This window comes from Ruditapes philippinarum, unplaced genomic scaffold (genome assembly GCF_026571515.1).
Source record: "Ruditapes philippinarum isolate M1 unplaced genomic scaffold, ASM2657151v2 ctg4508_1_1_1_1, whole genome shotgun sequence".
Classification (NCBI taxonomy): domain Eukaryota; kingdom Metazoa; phylum Mollusca; class Bivalvia; order Venerida; family Veneridae; genus Ruditapes; species Ruditapes philippinarum.
In genome coordinates this window covers 1-20,695 of record NW_026852858.1, presented here as the reverse complement: position 1 = coordinate 20,695, position 20,695 = coordinate 1, and the positions used below count along the sequence as shown (strand labels likewise).

The 20,695-nt window shown below is 32.3% G+C and overlaps 2 protein-coding genes across 4 annotated transcripts; one reads left to right on the top strand and one right to left on the bottom strand.

The window, feature by feature from the left end:
- The first annotated feature begins 4,424 nt into the window (after positions 1 to 4,424).
- Positions 4,425 to 6,254, top strand: LOC132726507 (multimerin-2-like). The gene is made up of 3 exons (XM_060711836.1): positions 4,425 to 4,634; positions 5,208 to 5,408; positions 5,772 to 6,254. Exons 1-3 carry the CDS (start codon positions 4,520 to 4,522, stop codon positions 6,209 to 6,211), a joined length of 756 nt encoding a protein of 251 aa, XP_060567819.1. The 5' UTR covers positions 4,425 to 4,519; the 3' UTR covers positions 6,212 to 6,254.
- A 1,545-nt stretch (positions 6,255 to 7,799) lies between these two features.
- Positions 7,800 to 11,773, bottom strand: LOC132726514 (monocarboxylate transporter 12-like). Of its 3 annotated transcripts, XM_060711863.1 has the most exons (6): positions 11,577 to 11,768; positions 11,120 to 11,149; positions 10,581 to 10,656; positions 10,134 to 10,281; positions 8,873 to 9,777; positions 7,804 to 8,631 (listed from the first exon to the last, which is right to left on the bottom strand). In XM_060711863.1, the coding sequence occupies exons 4-6, from the start codon at positions 10,163 to 10,165 to the stop codon at positions 8,465 to 8,467; spliced, it is 1,104 nt and encodes a 367-aa protein (XP_060567846.1). In that variant the 5' UTR covers positions 10,166 to 10,281; positions 10,581 to 10,656; positions 11,120 to 11,149; positions 11,577 to 11,768; the 3' UTR covers positions 7,804 to 8,464. The 3 variants fall into 3 exon arrangements, with proteins under 3 accessions (XP_060567829.1, XP_060567846.1, XP_060567838.1); XM_060711855.1 differs by having other exon boundaries at positions 10,134 to 10,656; XM_060711846.1 differs by lacking the exons at positions 10,581 to 10,656; positions 11,120 to 11,149 and having other exon boundaries at positions 7,800 to 8,631; positions 11,577 to 11,773.
- Positions 11,774 to 20,695: the final 8,922 nt, after the last annotated feature.

The following is a 20,695-nucleotide window of genomic DNA, read 5'->3' as shown; positions in this document are numbered from 1 at the left end:
TCCAAGCAAGAAATGCAGCAAGTGAAGATGAACTAGAAGACATCTGATGACCAGTTATTCTTATAAACTTTTCAATGGTTAATTGGTTTTTACCATAATTATATAAAATTTATGAATGGGCGGACGACAGACAAGACATGTTTGCATTTAATTTCTTGCAAAATTCTACAGTTCCTTATTTATTACCATTGCGTGACACGAATTACCATTTCGTTAAACTAAAACTACTTCTATAAATAGATTTTCGGACTTTCACCATGTTAATGTCATCATTCTATTAATAGGTACAGCAATACATAATAACACTGTGTACGAAATTATAAAAAAACCGAACATTAATTGACGGATAAGATAATTTCATTTGAATATGTTTGCATTGCGAAGTTCTCCAGTTCGCTATTCGTTGTACATATCGCAACATTTCATTTTTGATAATCAAGCACCTTCAAACCAATCGGAATGATCGGCTTTTATAACCGACGAAAAGGCCCGATATGTTGCAATTGCCCTTTCACAAAATCTGATTACATTCCATAAGGGGCGTCGCGCTTCGGTGCGGATGCCAATAACAGGGATGAAAACAAGTCGGTGACTTTACCAATCTATAATTAACTGCGAAGGTCCATCTGCATAGATATTCGTTATTATCGAATACTAGTAACTAACTCATGTACTTTACTATTGTCCGGAAAGTTTGTATAATTTTGCAATATATCCAATATGATCTAATAACTATTCAATAATGTTGAAATTCGTCTTTAACATACTTTTACTTTTGGACTTTTTTTGGAATGACAAGAAAGTGTCTCATTGAAGGTTCCGTGATAGGCCTAACCGCCGCATTAAAACATCTTCAAAATTTTAACATTTCGATGTTTTAATGTTGAATTTTGCTTAAGTCGGTGATTGGGGCATGGACAGCGGCAATTACCACTACCGTCCATGAGCCGACACTGCAATACTTTCAATTTCGTCGTTTATGGCGTTCTTTATGGATTCTACTTTGGTGCGTGATCACCGATACTATAGTCTTGTCTGAAGTGAGGATTAAAAAAGAAAAAAAGTAACAGATATACAGGTTAACACACATCAACATGACTATTGGTAAATGGTGCCGACAAAAATTAGATATATTTCTAATTAAACAGAATTTCTCTAACCTTGCTTGAAGCAACAAAGACGCCAAAACGACAGCTTGTAAGATAATGTTACGTCACTTCCGCAAATTTTAAAACCGTGGCAGTGATTGCACGGAAATGACATCATTTTTGTTTCCTATTATTTAAATTGTTTGTGGGAAAAGACATAAAGTTGCGAAGTGTAGTGAAACTATGCGTTGGCTCAATAAATCGCTAACTGCACCGGACTAGATCCATACGGATAGAAGACATCAAATGCCAATATGTTTTCTGATAAGATTTCTCTTGTTATTGACTTACGCTTCTGGCACAACTTGATTCTTAAAGTTATATTTAGAATCATACATTTCCTACTACTTCTATTGCAAACAGATAAAATATTTGAGCAGATGATTAAGGTTATAACAATATTATTACACCGAGTTATCTTTTGATTTGTATAACTTATTTGTAACAGCAATTAATTTTATGTGTCAAACGCAATAATGACAAAAATATTTATGTTGTGGTTGCTGTTTGTTGTTGATTTTCTTGTTGTTTGCCTTAAGCGTAATCCGATATAGAACAGACTTTTCTTTATCTTATATCTATTTTACGTAAAAATTGTTTGGATTATGTAAGATATAGGCAACTTATTTTAATGACAAAGTTTTGTTCCAATAGGCCTTCTTGTGATACTTCTGTCAAGGGATGCGTAAGAAAATATTCTGTACGGGCGGATTTGTCCCGGTCTAACACGTACAAGTAACAAACTAATTGATAATGCTCCAAATTATTGTTAAATATAAACTTTATGATTAATATGTTTTATATTTTGACCAAAGTAAATTTATCAAAAGTTTTAGGTAAAAATATCGTTGTTTTTAAAAATGTTTAATATTGGAATTTTCCATTCATGATAAAAAGATATAACATTTGCATGCATTTACTTTCAAAAGAATCCTTGAATACAATTTATTGAATTCTTAATGCATGAATTTTCATGTTTTTTTTTTGTTTTTGTTTTTTTTTTTTAAATAAAAATAAGTACAAACAACGAACGAACGAATGCTTTCCTAATACATGTTTTCATATAAAGTTTTCATCAAAATTGATTGACAGTAAATATTAAAATTAATGAAGATTTTTAACAACGGATATATTTCCAAGTGTTCATGATAAGTCAACCAAGTTGTCCTACAAGAAGGTCGGATTTTTATACTTCAAGCTATAATGCCCTCCAGGAAGGTCGTTTTTTAATTCTTAATAAAAATATTATCAGGCTATCAAAATACTCGTCTGTTATTGATTGACATGACAGTGTTTCCGCGTGAAATGACGTCAGTGTTACTATAACAAGTAAAGTTTTAAATGAACAAGAATGACATTACGAGTAGGTGGTTGTGTATAAATGAACGGCAGAATAGATAAAACGAATAGAAAATAATGTGCAATGTACAATGTGTTTTTCTTTTATTATTTATAATGAATCAGCTTCGTGAACTCTTATAGAGTAACATGTCGTTACAATTGTTATCGAAAGACCACTTTTGAACTTTTACAAGGCCAGTATCAAATTTGATCAATTTGTATTTTTGATTAATACACAAAATGCAGATATTTAAATTAAAACCTGAGTGTAAGGCAGGCCAATTTATTGGTTGTACGTTGACAAAAGTCCTTATTTGAATACACACATTTAACAAAATTTAATTTGAGAGGCCATTTTGTTAATAACATTCGTCTTTTAAAACTTCAAACAAAAAATATTAATTTATTCAAACTAATAACCTAACAATGGTCAAGAAAATCATGATAATTTAACGCTATGTATCCAAACTCGTGAAAATAAATCATGAAAATTCGAAGATTTTTCTTAAAAGGCAACATAAAACTGTTTATGCCCACTATATCCTCTCATGTTTTTAACGAGACAAGTTGTTGCAACTGGTGCTTATATCAAAAATTAAATCATGCCCGGAAAACAGCGCAGACATTCAAATATGCTCAGACAGAATACAAGCCCTCACATAAATTATATTGAATGCGCTGGCCTTTGTTCAAAGGCCACATAAAATCGACAGATTCCTGCTTAAATTAGAGAATCTCTCGTTTTCAATGAGATCAGTTGCAACAATCTGGTCCCTTAATATTGTCTTAAATCGTATTAACTGTGTATTAATTGTGTGCAGTTATCTTGCACTCCAAAATGATCAATTTTGTCGGCAAGGTGACACCTTGTTTGTTCCATCAAAAATTAATAACAAAACACCGGGCAAATGAAATGTTTTAAAATAAATTACGTTACGGTGTTATTCACTTATTTGATAATTTTCAATTGAATTGTTGCAATGAAATATTGTGCTATATTTCTGCCGTTTCAGACTGTATATGTTCAATGAATACGTGGCATATGCATTTTAGAAATGCACCGCCTTCTGCTTTATAATAAAGAACAAAGCACAAATTACATACTAGTATCATAAATTATATACCATTTTGTCGATCATTCTGTTGTAAGATTTCTTAACATTTCATTTGTTTTATATTAAGACTAACACCAACCCAAAAGGAAAATGGTCTTTCAAATATATAAGTGACTACAGGAAGCTTTTAACACCTTATGGCATTATTAATAATGAAATAAGAAATTTGAATATAAAGTTCACGTCACGAATCATGTATCAGCTAACACCGTGTAGGCCGTTTGTGGTGTGATTTTAGGGTTTTCTATAGTGCAACATAAAACTAGTGGGATGAATCGTCTATATATGCTGATAGTATACGATCGAGTATGTGTTAATGAATACTCGTGCTTTTCTCATGGCAGCTAGCGTTTCAGTAAATTCTCTCAAGTCCTTATGGAAAGAGAATTTAAACATGTACTGTATTCCATTTTAAGTGTTCGACACCTATAAAAATTTGAATGTTTTTGCTTTTCTTGAATGGTCCAATACCCAACACTTAACAAGACTATGGCTACATTGTTTAGGGAAAAAACATATACACACGATATCAATTTAGCATCTGTGTAAAAGAGTACTCAAACTATATCAGACAATCTTTAAATAACACTTCAAAAAGACTTCAAAAAAGTACATGTATAAGAAAAACAGGGGTTCGTTTGTCTCGCCACGGATGTAACATTTATCAAATATTTCAATTTCCTTACAGTTTGATAAGCGAATGGGTCGTAACATTTTATTCCATTTATAAAGTATAGATGTCCTTTCAGACACGATATGACATTTGTGAATATTACCGACATTCCATTATCTAACTAGATTGTAGTGCAAAAGTAGTCTTGATAAGAGATTATCTGAAATTGCTTCATTAGAGTCAGGTTGTGATATTTCACAGGGTCTAAAAAATCCAGTCTGCCTTGACAAAACTTAGCGAATATGTTGACGTGCACAGTCTTTTTGATCTTAGCTAATGCATTTGTTACTACAATTGCAGTTTCTGGGTCTACAGAAGAGGAAATTGTACAGATATTCCAAGGATTAAAAGCAGAATGTAAATATCATTATATTTTTTTTTTCATTTTAATGAAACAGATAACCGCCGCGTATTGGTGTTGTTGTGTTCAAACAAATCTAATCGGGATTAATATACAAGACAACATGCCATGGGAAAATCTTCTAAATTGTTTTCTGTGAATATATTTGATTATTTGATAAAGATAGATCCAAAATTCTGTGACGCATATATTGATACTGAGCTATGCATTCCATTAACCTCGAGATAAAACGGCATTTATTGAACGTTTCGGGATGCACTTGCATTGAGTTCATACAGTGTATATAAGATTAGATATTTATTCAATTGAAAGAATCAAATAAAATCATTTTCCTTTTTGACGTTATATTCCGCTCTTGTCATGACAAACAACAGATTAAATGCATGATGTTTCTACTTTAATTTCTCGTGTGTTCTAATAACACACGTACATTGAATAAATAGTCAAATTGAAAAAAAATACACATTTATTTCTCGCATTCCATCTAAAAGCATGAGGTCACAATTTATCAAATCATCATTGAAACTTCATTCAAAATATTTACACAGTTTGCATTTTTTTGTTTTCAGCTAAAGAATACAAAGAAAAGCTTATAAACCTAGAGAATAAAATACTGTCACAAAATGAATACATTCTTGACCAAGACAAACGTATCAAAAGTCTCGAAAACATCATAAAGTCACAAAAAAGTGATCTCATTCCTCAACGCGATGGAGAACAACATGATAATCAGTCTCTGGAAAGAATATTAGATGAAAGGATAAAGAAGGGTAATATTTGTTAATAATTGTGCAAAGATTACAAATGAAAATTTCGATGTTTTGTAGACATCTTAATTTAAACATCACAATAACTACAGAACAAAATTGGGAGATCCATAGGGCAATCACAATTCTTCAATAAAAGAAAAGAAATTGGTGAATATTGCAGATAGTGTTTTGATACCGTTTTAAGACTTATAAGTGAATATGCAAGCCATGTACCATGAATGAAATAAAATGGCATGCAAGCTCATTTTTAAATGTGGTACTTATTCTAATGTATGACAAAAATTTTAACATTATCTGCAAATATTTTCTCTAATTTGTTTTTATACATACAAAACAATGCACATTGCTTTGTTTCTGTTCTAGACGCAATGAATAGTGTGCATCGATCACTAACAACAAGTCCTGTTGCTTTTCAAGCTTTTCTTTCTCATGATACCTTCCATATCGCAAAGCATCAAGTTATTATGTTTGACTCGGTTGTAACAAATATCGGAGGTGGTTATCACAGTCGCCATGGACTTTTTACAGCCCCTAAAGCTGGCGTCTACATATTTTCTTCATCTCTTCTCGTACAACCAAACAGTGGAATTGAAGGACAAATAATGAAAAATGGTCGAAACATTCAAGGAGTGTTGGCTAATTCTCGTATTCACAAAGACTATGTTCAAGGATCTGGAACTGCTGTAGTTCAACTTGGCATTGGAGATGAGGTTTGGGTTGAGACGACTGAATGGACTCATGACGCAGCTTTGAGAATGGACGATTACACGAGCTTCATGGGGTGTCTCATTTTTGAGCTTTAATTGTAATGATACGTTACAATAAATAGAGACTATTCTTTTCATATCTTACATCTTTTCTTTCATTACATACCATATTGTTACATAAACCATCAGACTTCATTATACAAGATGACCTCAGTACGACGTATATTTCGTATTGTTCATTAATGCATCCTCGTTAACCATGATTAATATACGCGGGATGTTAAAAAAATCGTTGACTGTTGTTCTATTGTCAACACCTTTTAATTTGCGTTCACGATTTTACAAGAGACAAATATTGGAACATGTCCTCAATATGAATGAAAAAGTCAATACAATATGTTGACAAATAGCAAGGGGCACGCCAATAATACAACAGAATAACGTTCGTGACGTCGCAATATAAACGCAAAATGTCACTAGTATCATTGTTTTTATTTGTTTGGGTCGTCAGACCAAACAAATAATGGTAGCGAAATTTCAGACCATGATGCTATGAATTGCAAATGCCGAAAGAAGTCCGCTTTTTTGAAGCGGTTACTTCCCTTTATATATAACTGCCTCTACCACTTGGTTTCAGATGTAAACAGAAACAGAGATGATGTAAAACGAATTTATATATTTGACATCTAATGTGCGTCCCGGTACTCTTATCCTTGAAAATATGTCTGACAACAATTTGCAATTTAAGTATGCCCACTGATGTTCAATTTTAAACAAATCCGACTAAATGTCAACAGGTTGGTTTTTTTTGTACTTTCAGTTTCCACAACCATAAAAATAAATATATAAATAATGTATTTTTGCTATTGTACCTATGAATTCACTTTTTTAAGGTGGACTTTTACTACATATATTGGAAATAAACTTGTCAACAACTCCAAACATTAAATTACTATTTGTTTACATGTTTAGTTTCTAAGCGTAGGTTACTAGTATATAATTATATATATCGTCGTCCAGGAACGCGATAATTAGAGTTGTATAAACACATTCGTGATTTCTAAATTAAAATAATTTAATTTTAAATGTTGAAAAAAACATGAGCACAAGGAAGAGCGGCTTTCGGCACAAAGATCTACATGGAAGGACGACATTTCACGAATCCATCACCCAGCAAAAACCAGCAAGATTAAAGTTTTCCTACGCAGGCAGACATGGGCGAATTAAATTTGGATGCTACTGCATTACTGCTGTCGTTGTTGTGGTTGTTCTTGGTTGTATTTTATGCATGGGATAGGATCTTTTTAAGAAATGCAAGTGGACTCGAGAAAGGTCCACAGACTTACAAAAAGCTTTTTCAAGTTCCATCACAATCAAGCTATATTAAACACATACATGTATGTATGTAGTGGTGGGATTTCCAACAATAAACACTTTGATGATGTTTATATATGAGCCGTGTCACGACAAAACCAACATAATGGGTTTGCGACCAGCATGGATCCAGACCAGCCTGCGCATCCGCGCCATCTGATCAGGATCCATGCTGTTCGCTTACAAACCCTATAACATGTAGTGAAACTGATAGCGAACAGCATGGATCCTGATCAGACTGCGCGGATGCGCAGGCTGGTCTGGATGCATGATGGTCGCAAACGCATTACGTTGGTTTTGTCATGACGCGGCTCATATTTATTTTATCCAGAATAAAACCTGTAATAAAATAAAACAACTATAAGACATCATATTACAAAACAAATATTTTACAACACAAAATACATAATACAAAATATTATACAACAATTCATATTACAATTAAAACAATTTCTTAAATAAATAAATAAATACATATATACATACCAGGCTTGATAGAAGAGATTCTTCAAAATAAATAAATTGAATATAAGATACAAGCAAATATTTCTATAAAGAAATTACTGACAGTAAACTAATATAGATGTTTCCACTTTGAGAGTCAAACAAGGAGTGGTTTAAATTACTAAGAAATGTTACATTCCAGAACCAAATCAGCTAAAAATTGCATACCAAAATAAATCATCCATCACTCAACTTGCAAAACCAGTTCAATCACCCATAACAAATGGACAAACATGAACACATAACACCACAAAAGATTTGGCCTGGCCTTTAAGGGAAAATAATACCGTATTTATTATAAAAAGAGAACTTGAGACTATTTTAACCTTATGTAAATGTATGTTCAAACAAAGTGTAAGATAATATATATTAAGTATGTATAAAAGAATAAACTCTGCTTATCAAAAATAACATTTAATAAAATTGACGATTTCCAAGTCCAACACATTATACTGCAGTATACATATTATGTCAGTGAGCATCTTGCAGCAAAGGAGTCCTTTCGGATACATGTGGTACACGGTTACTCTTTCTGCGTATTAGCAGTGAACATGTAAAAAACATTGCGCCCACAAGTATTACACCTGATGCGATTCCAAAAGGGTACGTGTATGATCCAGTTTTATCACGAAGTGATCCTGAAGCGGAAAAAAAAGGATATATTTTATAAAGCAACCATGAAAATGAAAATTAGCTATAATAAAATTGGATTAAGTGCTTAGGTGATTAGCTATAATAATTAATGAAATGAAATAATTAAGTATGAAATTATGTTATTCGGCAGTTTCAAAGAGTAGCTTATGGTGAACCATTTTGGTGAACCATTTTAGAAGAACTATAAATAAAATGTCTTTTTAGTTCTAATACCCGGATACTTACCACTAATAGGTCCAGCCAGAGCACTGCCTATACCATTTAGTGTGAAGTGAACACCAACTGCACTGGACAACCCGTCTATCCCTACAATCTTTAGTGTTGTCACATTAAACACTGATACAAACACTCCATACGGTATTCCAATAAGACCCAACATAAGAAGGTGAAGCCTCAGACCTGTGACTGTAACCAGTCCGGTCATGCAAGCAGACATTACGACAGCTGCACAAATAGGTACAGACAAAGAAGGGATATGCTTTGACTGCATGACAATACCCGGTAGCAGACGACCAAATATGCTAAACATATGGACCAGAAGAAGTCCGAAAGTAGCGTCATCTTCACTCAAACCAGAGTCTAAAAATAGATCTACGATGAAGATGAATAGAATTCCTAAAGCAGGATATACAATAGCCAGTCCAATTGCGAACAAAACAAAAGAAGGGTTTAATGCTAAATCTTTCAAATATTTTCCAATAGATTCACGCCGGATGTTCTTGCTTTTAAGTGTTATACCTATGTGCTTCCGACCAATTAGTCTCATATCATAAGGTCGGGTCAGGGAAACGGATATATTCGTTTCAGCAATTAATTTTGAATTGATTTTATTACTGTTGTCAGCATTCGTCAGATGTAACACTGCATTACCACCATTATCATTATCAACATGAATACTAAATTCATTCTTATGAGTCATGTAAGTGTTACCACTCTTTGACAGAAGAGAATCTACATCTATGTCATTTTGGTGGGCAACTTTGGTTGTGTTAGTACAGTATATAGTTCCTTCCTTTGGCATATGTCCAAGTGTCTCATTCTCACTTCTCCGCCACAAGAAAGCCGCAGGTAATATTTGCATGTAAACTCCTCCAGCAAGGAGTAAGGTCCCTTTCAAACCAAATTGATCACTGTCAATTTAAAATAAACTTTGTGAAATCTCTTTTTTCGACATTTCAAAATTATTTTTAAAGATTATTTGCAAATTTGACATTGCATTTTATATGAGCTTCGTTATTATCATATTTTCATTTATCAAAGCTCTCCTTAGGTATATCTGGTACAAAAGCATTGTACTGCTACTGAAATACATGAGAGTTATTCTTTCTGTTATTCTATATTTTACACACCTAGTCTGAACGTTCAATGAATAACTGGAAATTTACTTGTTTTTTTTAATAGAAAATGACAAAAACTACGGTAGTTCAATCAAAAATTCAAAATTAACAAAATTAATGTTTAACAGATCATACAAAAGACTCTTGACCTGAGATATTTCAAAAAGAATGAAAAAACCATTCCACCTATACCACCGGCTGCACTTTGTATTGACAATAAAATGTGTCGTTTTTCTCCAGCAAATTGTTGTGCTATTGCTGTGGAAGATGCAATATACAAACAAGATGAACCAAATGCTGAAAATAAAATTTAAGCAATTAAATTGTGTTGGCAGCTTTTGGAATAAAGTTGGAAAAGTCATATCATGAAAGTTATATTTGATTTTCTCTTTAAAATCTAGCGTACGTTTAGAAACTTTAGAAACTAACAAGTAAAGAATTTTAAATACTTTAAATAAGCACAAGATCATTTCATTGAATTATAATCTATAACAGAAAAAAACTAATCAAAAGTGAATACAACGACACTTATTGTCAATAGAAACACCTTTAATTTCGGAAATTACGAAAAAATCATAGAAAATTAAAGCTACAACGTCTTAAGGTCAATGATGAAGATGGCCTTGCGCGTGAGTTTCCCCCAAGGTTTTGTCAAGTTTCGTCAAAAGCAATCTAAAAGAAAATTGTCATTTTAACATTTCAACAAAATATGACATATGAAGACTAGTTTCTAGTAAAGATTGAAAAAAAAAGAATAATATAAAAAATATACCTTTATAGCTTTGAAGGCAATGAAAATAAGCATTCTAAAAAAAAATAATATGTGTTTTATGTTTGAAGTGAACCAAGCGATAAGAGTATGCAAAGAATTAAAAATAGAGTAATGAACGTGTTGAATTTAGAATAATAAACACAATGAAAATATAGAATGAATAATTAACGTAATGAAACTATAACAATTAACGGGATGGGAAAAAAGAACAATTAATAAAATGAAAACCAATTAATGTTATGAAAGATATAACAATTAATGTGATAAAAAAATGAAAATCGACAATTAACGTAACGAAAAAATACAATTAGCGTAATGAAAATAGACAGATTTACGTAAAGAAAGATAAAACAAGGAACGTACACCTAAAATGTGAAACACCATGACTCTCATCTGAAAATAAATTTGCATTTGTTGATAGGTGTTATATGTTAAATAAACTGATGTTTCATGCTTTAAATAAGAAATCCTTTGATAAGGGCTCTCCATGAATTAATTCGTTAACAAAATACGTGTCTGGTTTTATCAGGATATGTGGTATATGGTTAAAATTGATATTAAATAAAACTGTTGCATTATGTTAAAATCTATTGTTGGAATCAATGCTTCATTCATTGATAGAATGCCATTAGTCGCCGTTCGTGTTGTAAATAAATAGTAAAAAACACACAACAACAACATTTTATTGCAACATAATAAGTATGCACAAGCAGAAATTTGTTCAATCTATTTGCAATACTACATAACTCAAGCAAAGCATACTAGTAATACTGCACTTGTCATTATTTATTTCTACATGAAAATATAAATTTAATATTACCTAGAATAACTCCAACGCTTATATCAAGTAACAAAACTGAAGATGCGAAAAAAGACAGCACGAGGCCAAAAGTAGCAATGCACGAGCCAAGAATTCCAGCCTTTTGAGTACCAAACCTCTGTACAATTGTGCCGCTTATCATTCCTTGGAAACAGAGCAGACATTAACTATTATCTAGCTATGTGATATTGAATGACAAGATACATGTATACACTAGTATTATTTTTAATATATTCATTCAATTAAGAAAAAGTAAAGTGTTACGTATTTATTTTGCTGTCAATTTTTCAATATTTGGTTTATACAGAATTTATTTTAGTTCGATTGTGCAGGAAGCTATAAGCTTATAAACACACTTTCGAATCCGTTCCTGGAACCAACCAGTACTGAGCAATGAGTGTAAAGTTTCTTGCTCAAGGAAACAACGACTTGCCCAGGGTTTGAACCTATGAGGCTAGCGATCATTAGATTACTAGTCCGAAGCGTTAACCACTCGGCCATGCCGCCACTTTGTAGGTACCATTGCCGTTCATGATAGATAGTACAATGTAGTAAGATTAACTAGTAAGTGAATTACTGACCGGTACCAAACCTCACGGCCATCAGAATTGACTGCACCATTGCGGCTTCTGATCTGCTTATAGCAAACGTCGTCATTATATTAACGTATAGCGTTCCAAATGAAAACATGAAACCAATATCTAACATCATCGACATGCAAGCTGTGATAAACACTACCCATCTACGAGAGCTGTCTTTTCTGTAAAATTTGAAAGAAAAAAAAGCATAATGTTTTCATAATAGATATGTATACTAGCATGTATTGACTTTTATACCATAATTAGTGTGCATTGTGTATGTTAAGGACTTACAAGGACTTACAAATTCCAGAGGAAGTATTTTAATTCTTGTATTGAAATAAAATATGGTAAGTTAAAGAGCTTCTTGATTTGAAATACAAGTGGATTTTACTTCGATGCGCTGCAGTGTTGAGCATGATACGTCCTGATACATAAATGATAGCAAAAAGCAAGTATTAGATCAGTATACTCTTGCAATATACTCTAGACTCTAAAGGTGAGCCAATGTGTTCCCAGTGCCTAAAAACAAAATAAAACAAAACAAAACAAAAATAAAATTAAATATCTAACATGGATCAACTAGCTATAGGGCAATTAAGAAAATTTAGAGAAAAAAAATGAAAGAAATTTACTCAGAATTGAATTGAAAATCGTATTCAGTGCGGTTTTTAGCAGATTTTTAATAAAAGTCGTATAAACGCTGTTAATTTTAGGTCATATTGCACAATAAAATGAATTACGATTATAGGAAAACGGATTGATCGAATTATCTGAAAGTTAGCACTCAAGAATATTGGATAGACCTTCATCAAATGGTATAAAATATCGAAAATTTTTATATAGTTCCTTCCTATTAAAAATCTTGATGGGTCAATAAAGAACATACTTTAAATCACAACCTAATCACACTTATTTTCTTTATGTCAAGTCCTATTTTTGTGACATACGAACTTATTATGATTGTAGCAAATTACATGTATTTACGGACATTATAATAATATCATCAATATTAAAGCTTTCAATATTTTTTGTTTTTCAATTTGACTTCCTGTAAAATTAATAGGGTAGGACTGAATATAAGAACATTTTTCATTGGTCGTTTTAAAATTACAGAATCTCATTGGTCATTCCAAAATTAAATGTAAAGGACAGTTCTGACCACTTTAAAATAAAATGTAATGGATAGTTCTTACCATTCTAACATAAAATTTTAAGGATATCTCTTAATAAAATGTAAGGGATAGTTTTTGCTATAGAATATAGAATGTATAATGTAAAGAATTGTTCTAAAATAAAATGTTTAGGAATGAGAATAGTTTTATTTTACTTTTAAGTTAATTTGTAAATTATTACAAAATGTATAAAATCAAACATAGTACAAGTAAAAGAGACACCTAAATATATAAGTTGTCCTACTTTGAAAAACCATCAATATCGATATGTTTTTATTTAATTTCAATGATTACAAAATGGGTATTTTCGTAGCTACAGAAAATAATTATCATATCATTGTTATGCAAGCATTGCTTACATTACTTTTTGTACTGAAAACTTTGAAATAACATAATTTTGCAGGTTAATCGTTTTACTTCGGCCGAGTGTCTTTTTTTACAGATCGGCCTTTTTTACAGATACTTCTTGTTTTTCGAACAAACGTATTAATGTAAAGGATCAGTGTACGTCATGAATGGAGCAAAACAATGTGTGGTATACAGACAATGATCCGGATAAAAACTATTAAGGTAGCACTCCACACTAAATTTCAAGTTTCTGCCGTCAATGTCCTACAAGCAATATGTCTGATAAATCTGATCCCAAACTACACAACCCGGAAAAAGAAAACACATTTTGTTAAGAACATATATGTCATACCATTGCAAATCTGTAATGAAATCATCCCATGTGCGACAGTCAGGCAGTTAAAAAAAATCCAATTCATTCCGTAAAAGCCAAAAATCTATAGTGGTCCCAGACCCAAAACAACATTTTTCGTCCCTCCGGCAAAAAATACCTGCAAATATACGGTCTACAAAAACTCTGTCACTGTTTTAGCAACTCCCTATGCATGCAAAATATCACAAAGAAATAGGTGCTTGGCCTTGTAGATTTTTTGCTATTGCTGAAAGTTTGTACCCCCCTGTAAAATTACTTGTTTTCACCGTGCATGCTGTTTAAAAGCAATGTTTACAAACAATGGCGACCTTGACATCAATAATTATCAGCATGTGATTTCTAACCATGTTTTCGAATTTGCCAATGATCATATTACATGTCACAAAAACAAATTTCATGCTGAAAATGCATTTTAAAGACAACCAGTCATTTAAATCCACAATAGTCACTATATCCATGAAATCCTCCCTGGCCATTCGAAGCTGCGGCTTCATTTAGTGTGGTGTGCTGCCATTAGGTTCTTATTACTTGTGTGCAAGTAATGATAAAACAAGTGTCATGACATTGTCGCAAAACAAGGTTTTCCTGCCAATATGAAAAAAAAATCTGCAAAAATGATCAAATCACAAAATGATGAAATTATCATGAAGTGGATTTTTTTTATAAATTAGTGTATTTCCTGACGTGCACTCGTAAAAGCAAGAAAAAGTAGTACAGTGAGACTAACAGAATATTGCCAATATTCACTCACTTGCTAAATTTGTGTTATCCATGTCATATTTTATACTACGGGTAGGCTTAAAACGAAAGACCGGTATGATTTTCTACATTATCCAAGAAAGATTCAGACTTTTATACACATGCATATGTGTTATAATGAAGTTATGTTTATATTCCATATTTGCTTTACGTTTTATTATTTTTCGCGAAACATCTTATAACAAATTTTGCTTACCTTTTATCAAAAGTACCGTGGGGGTCCTTTTTCATTCTTTATTACAAGTTACTGATTGGTAAACTTAAATGACCACAAAAAAGGTGAATCGCCTACAAGCTCTAATGATAGAATGTATAATTCGACAATCTAAATTTGCTTTTAATATTTTTTAAAAGGCACCAATGAATAAAACCCGGCTTAAACTTGTGACACAATCGCAATGTGATCACGTGATTTCTGAAAGACAATAAACAATATAAAGGATGGTGCGATCACGCGTGATGAAATTGTAAATACTTATGAGTGCCCATACCTTATGGACAGAATATTCGTTTATAACTTCGTAAAAACAAATTGCAAATATATTCTATTTATTGTTCGACATGCCCTTAATGGTCATTCGTGATTAATTCATCAGCATGCCCGTTTCATATCACAAGGTTATAACTTATCTTTACGACAGTTTACGCAATTTTGTCTTGTTGATCATGGTGAAGGGGTATTTTTTGTCTGAAGTAAACAGTGCAAGAGTTATAAACTAGTATTATATGAATTAAACGTTTCGGCTATTGATCCGTCAACTGTCAATTTGACGTCAAACCCGCTTAACTAGTCCGTAGATACTTGTCCCATTAATTATATTGTGTCCCAGTGTTTTTGTGGGATTAATTAATTAATTAATTAATTAATTAATTAGTTAATTCATTCATTCATTCATTCATTCATTCATTCATTCATTCATTCAATCAATCAATCATTTTCTTACTATCTTTCTTTATTTTGTATGACATGGTAGCTGTAGTTTCATCTGCTCATACTCATAAACTGTGTTACAATAAATACACAACAATTACATTCACGTTGCTTTATGCTCTCTTTAACAATCTTAACAAGATGAATACATGTATACGTATACATGTATATATGTATATTAATGCCCTTTTCATTTAGCCATATGCTAAAAATCAAATACTTGTGGACGTGTACTGGGTTCTGGAACAAAAATAGTTTTGTCCGAGACTGGTTGGAAAATTATGTACGACACTAAATTACATTTTTTTTGCCATATCTTAATTACCTTTGTGTATATCTAAAATAATAAACGAATTTCGGTACAAGGACTTTTTGATGCACTAAAAAAGTTATTTATTAAAACTCTTGCTTTTTTAAGGTTCTGAATGAGGTGAATGTGTACATAGGATGGTGTTGTTTTGTTGTTTTTTTACAACAAAACAGTAGAAAAAGTCAACAAATAAACTTTGAAGTAAAATATTACTGGAAAATCAGCAACAATCCTTTATTTTACATCTGATACGGTTCATATATGTTATGGTAATATTCTATTGATCAATTCTTTAAACAATCTTTCCGAAGCCAGTGGCCTGTGGTCTGTGACAATTCTAATACAACCTTATGGACGTTTAGTAAAAAGGATACTTTAAGACAGTGTTTGCAAACAAAAAGTTCAGGGAATTTGACACACATTAAAAAGTTAACTTAATCAAAAAAATCATCACTGTCAGGGTGCTCATAATGTGACTAGTATCTGTTTATTTTCCTCTGTATGATAACCCGTTAATGGGGACCTTAACGTAGCGCTTAGATATTACAGACTGTCTGCTTTCTGGGCTCATATAGGTATAGACGAAATATTTTAATTTTTGCGACTGCTAGTTTCTCCAAATTTCAAAATAATCCATATGCTTGTTTTACTAGTGTTCAGCCTATTACGATAAAATGATTTATTTAGTGGCGTGAAACAATTTTATTGGTGTTGATTGTTGTCAGTTCTCCATCGGTGCCAAATATCCCGGATATTGAACATGGAACAGATGTCAACAAAGTGCGTAGGCGATGCAAAATAAGAAACAATTGACATATTTATTTAAAAAACAAACATGAGGACCTTCTAAAATAAAAACTCAACAGGTGAAATTACATTTGCAATTAGTATTTATGGTGTTAGATTTGTTTATTCTGTTTAGTATCGTATCGGCTAGAAATTATATTGCTGCAGCATCTTTGTAAGAAGATGAAGAAGGCCTAAACTTCAACCGTTCGATTAAATCTCGGGTGGCTTTTATACAAGTTAATTCTATTTTGTTACATCTAGGAAGTTGTCGTTGTCATCATTCTTTGCACCATTTTGGATGAAAGTTGTCACCGTTTTGGTTTAATAAAAATTTTCAATCAAAACAAATTTATTATATTTTAATTTTCATATTTTGTTAAGGTGGACAAAGTGAATAACTTATCATATTATGATTTCGAAAACCTAATAAGCACACTTTTCTGGAACATACTGGAAATTCCAGAAATAAGTCTAGCTAATTAGACCATAGGAACTCTGGAACAGGACCGCATAATGCGGCGCATAAATCCGAATCCGTACCAGCTTTACATATTGCTTGTCCGACCTTTGAATATCTTTTTATATTATACGAGCGGATGGTCTTTAATTATCTTATCTCAATTTCATATAATCTGCTAATTTAAAAATCAGTCAAATTTACGGTATATTGAAAAAAGAAAAGGAGTGACATCCGCCATTTGCCGCAACGTTCGGCGTAAGTTACCCCCCTTGATATGCTTGATTCTTGTTTTAATTTTTCTAGTACTCTCTTGAATATTTATCTATGGATCATGTTGTAATATTCCTTTTTTTCAGTTAGGCAAAATCTATTACTTAAGTGTCTGTTTTCTCCATGTAAACAAATCATAACACGAATACGTCCGTTATAATGCCGACTATACGTCAAACACTAGTGCATGTCAATACGTGTAAACAATAAACCGTTACGATACCTGATAGTTGACAACGATAACGGGAACAAAATTCTGAAAAAAGAGTAATCAAGTGAAGCCAAAGGGGGAAAGCTCATGCCGAACGTTGCGGCAAATGGCGGATGTCACTCCTTGTCTTTTTTTATAATACCGTAAAATTTGACCAGTTTTAAAAGTAACAGATTGGGTTCAAATGATAATATATTGTTTGAGGCCATATGCTCGGATAATACTTAAAGATATTTAGATGTAGCAGAAACGTTTTTAAAAACCGTTACACGATCGAAAATATGCGCCGCAATCTGCGGTCCCGTTCTCGAGTTCCTATGAATTAGACTTGTCAAAAAGACGTCAATGTATTTTTAAAAAGGCGAGGTCTTTGTTGAAGTCCAACCCAGAACTGCATTTTTACATGGACCCTGTTGATTAGACGTTAATATGTACTTTCACTAATCTATAACCAAATATACATTTTCCTATCGGTGTCTTTAGAACCGAAATATACCCAAATGTAGATCTACTCCAGTTAAAGCTGTTTTAAATTTAAAAAGAATAATACGCTGGACTCATGTATGAAATTTCAACAAAATTATACCTGAAACATTTAAAGGTAGACAACAATTACTATCATATCTTTATCTAAAATTGGAAGTTTATTTATTAGATCAGCAAATGTCAAAAGTTTATTTCCTGCCCATTTCAACGGAATGAATGAAAGTTATATGCTGCTGAAGTAAGTTTATAAATATTAATTAATTTTCTCATTATAATCAACATTTTTATACATACAAAAATGAATATTGCTATATTTGTATATTTTGTTCAGCCATTTTCAATTTCAATAAAGAACTGAGGACACATAATCTGAATTAATGTGAAAATAGGTATAGCTTTATGGTTGGTTTGTTTTTTTTTTTGTTTTTTTTTTTTTTTTTTTTTTTTTTTTTTTTTTTTTTTTTTTTTTTTTGGGGGGGGGGGGGGTTTATAAAATATATTGTAGGAGGAATATAGTTACTAGTTAAGCATTTTTCCAAGATCTACTCAAAATTTATGACTTTTCAAAGAATGAAAAATGGTCGAAACATTCAAGGAGTGTTGGCTAATTCTCGTATTCACAAAGACTATGTTCAAGGATCTGGAACTGCTGTAGTTCAACTTGGCATTGGAGATGAGGTTTGGGTTGAGACGACTGAATGAACTCATGACGCAGCTTTGAGAATGGACGATTACACGAGCTTCATGGGGTGTCTTATTTTTGAGCTTTAATTGTAATGATACGTTATAATAAATAGAGAATATTCTTTTCATATCTTACATCTTTTCTTTCATTACATACCATATTGTTACATAAACCATCAGACTTCTTTATACAAGATGACCTCAGTACGACGTATATTTCGTATTGTTCATTAATGCATCCTCGTTAACCATGATTTATATACGCGGGATGTTAAAAAATCGTTGACTGTTGTTCTATTGTCAACACCTTTTAATTTGCGTTCACGATTTATTGGAACATGTCCTCAATATGAATGAAAAAGTCAATACAATATGTTGACAAATAGCAAGGGGCACGCCAATAATACCACAGAATAACGTTCGTGACGTCGCAATATAAACGCAAAATGTCACTAGTATCATTGTTTTTATTTGTTTGGGTCTCAGACCAAACAAATAATGGTAGCGAAATTTCAGACCATGATGCTATGAATTGCAAATGCCGAAAGAAGTCCGCTTTTTTGAAGCGGTTACTTCCCTTTATATATAACTGCCTCGGCTATTATCTATAATAAACAATATGGATTGAAAGTAGTTCTACCACTTGGTTTCAGATGTAAACAGAAACAGAGATGATGTAAAACGAATTTATATATTTGAAATCTAATGTGCGTCCCGGTACTCTTATCCTTGAAAATATGTCTGACAACAATTTGCAATTTAAGTATGCCCACTGATGTTCAATTTTAAACAAATCCGACTAAATGTCAACAGGTTGGTTTTTTTGTACTTTCAGTTTCTACAACCATAAAAATAAATATTTAAATAATGTATTTTTGCTATTGTACCTATGAATTCACTTTTTTAAGGTGGACTTTTACTACATATATTGGAAATAAACTTGTCAACAACTCCAAACATTAAATTACTATTTGTTTACATGTTTAGTTTCTAAGCGTAGGTTACTAGTATATAATTATATATATCGTCGTCCAGGAACGCGATAATTAGAGTTGTATAAACACATTCGTGATTTCTAAATTAAAATAATTTAATTTTAAATGTTGAAAAAAAAAACATGAGCACAAGGAAGAGCGGCTTTCGGCACAAAGATCTACATGGAAGGACGACATTTCACGAATCCATCACCCAGCAAAAACCAGCAAATTAAAGTTTTCCTAGGCAGGCAGACATGGGCGAATTAAATTTGGATGCTACTGCATTACTGGCTTTACTGCTGTCGTTGTTGTGGTTGTTCTTGGTTGTATTTTATGCATGGGATAGGATCTTTTTAAGAAATGCAAGTGGACTCGAGAAAGGTCCACAGACTTACAAAAAGTTTTTTCAAGTTCCATCACAATCAAGCTATATTAAACACATATGTATGTAGTGGTGGGATTTCCAACAATAAACACTTTGATGATGTTTATATATGAGCCGTGTCACGACAAAACCAACATAATGGGTTTGCGACCAGCATGGATCCAGACCAGCCTGCGCATCCGCGCAGTCTGATCAGGATCCATGCTGTTCGCTTACAAACCCTATAACATGTAGTGAAACTGATAGCAAACAGCATGGATCCTGATCAGACTGCGCGGATGCGCAAGCTGGTCTGGATCCATGATGGTCGCAAACGCATTACGTTGGTTTTGTCATGACGCGGCTCATATTTATTTTATCAAGAATAAAACCTGTAATAAAAT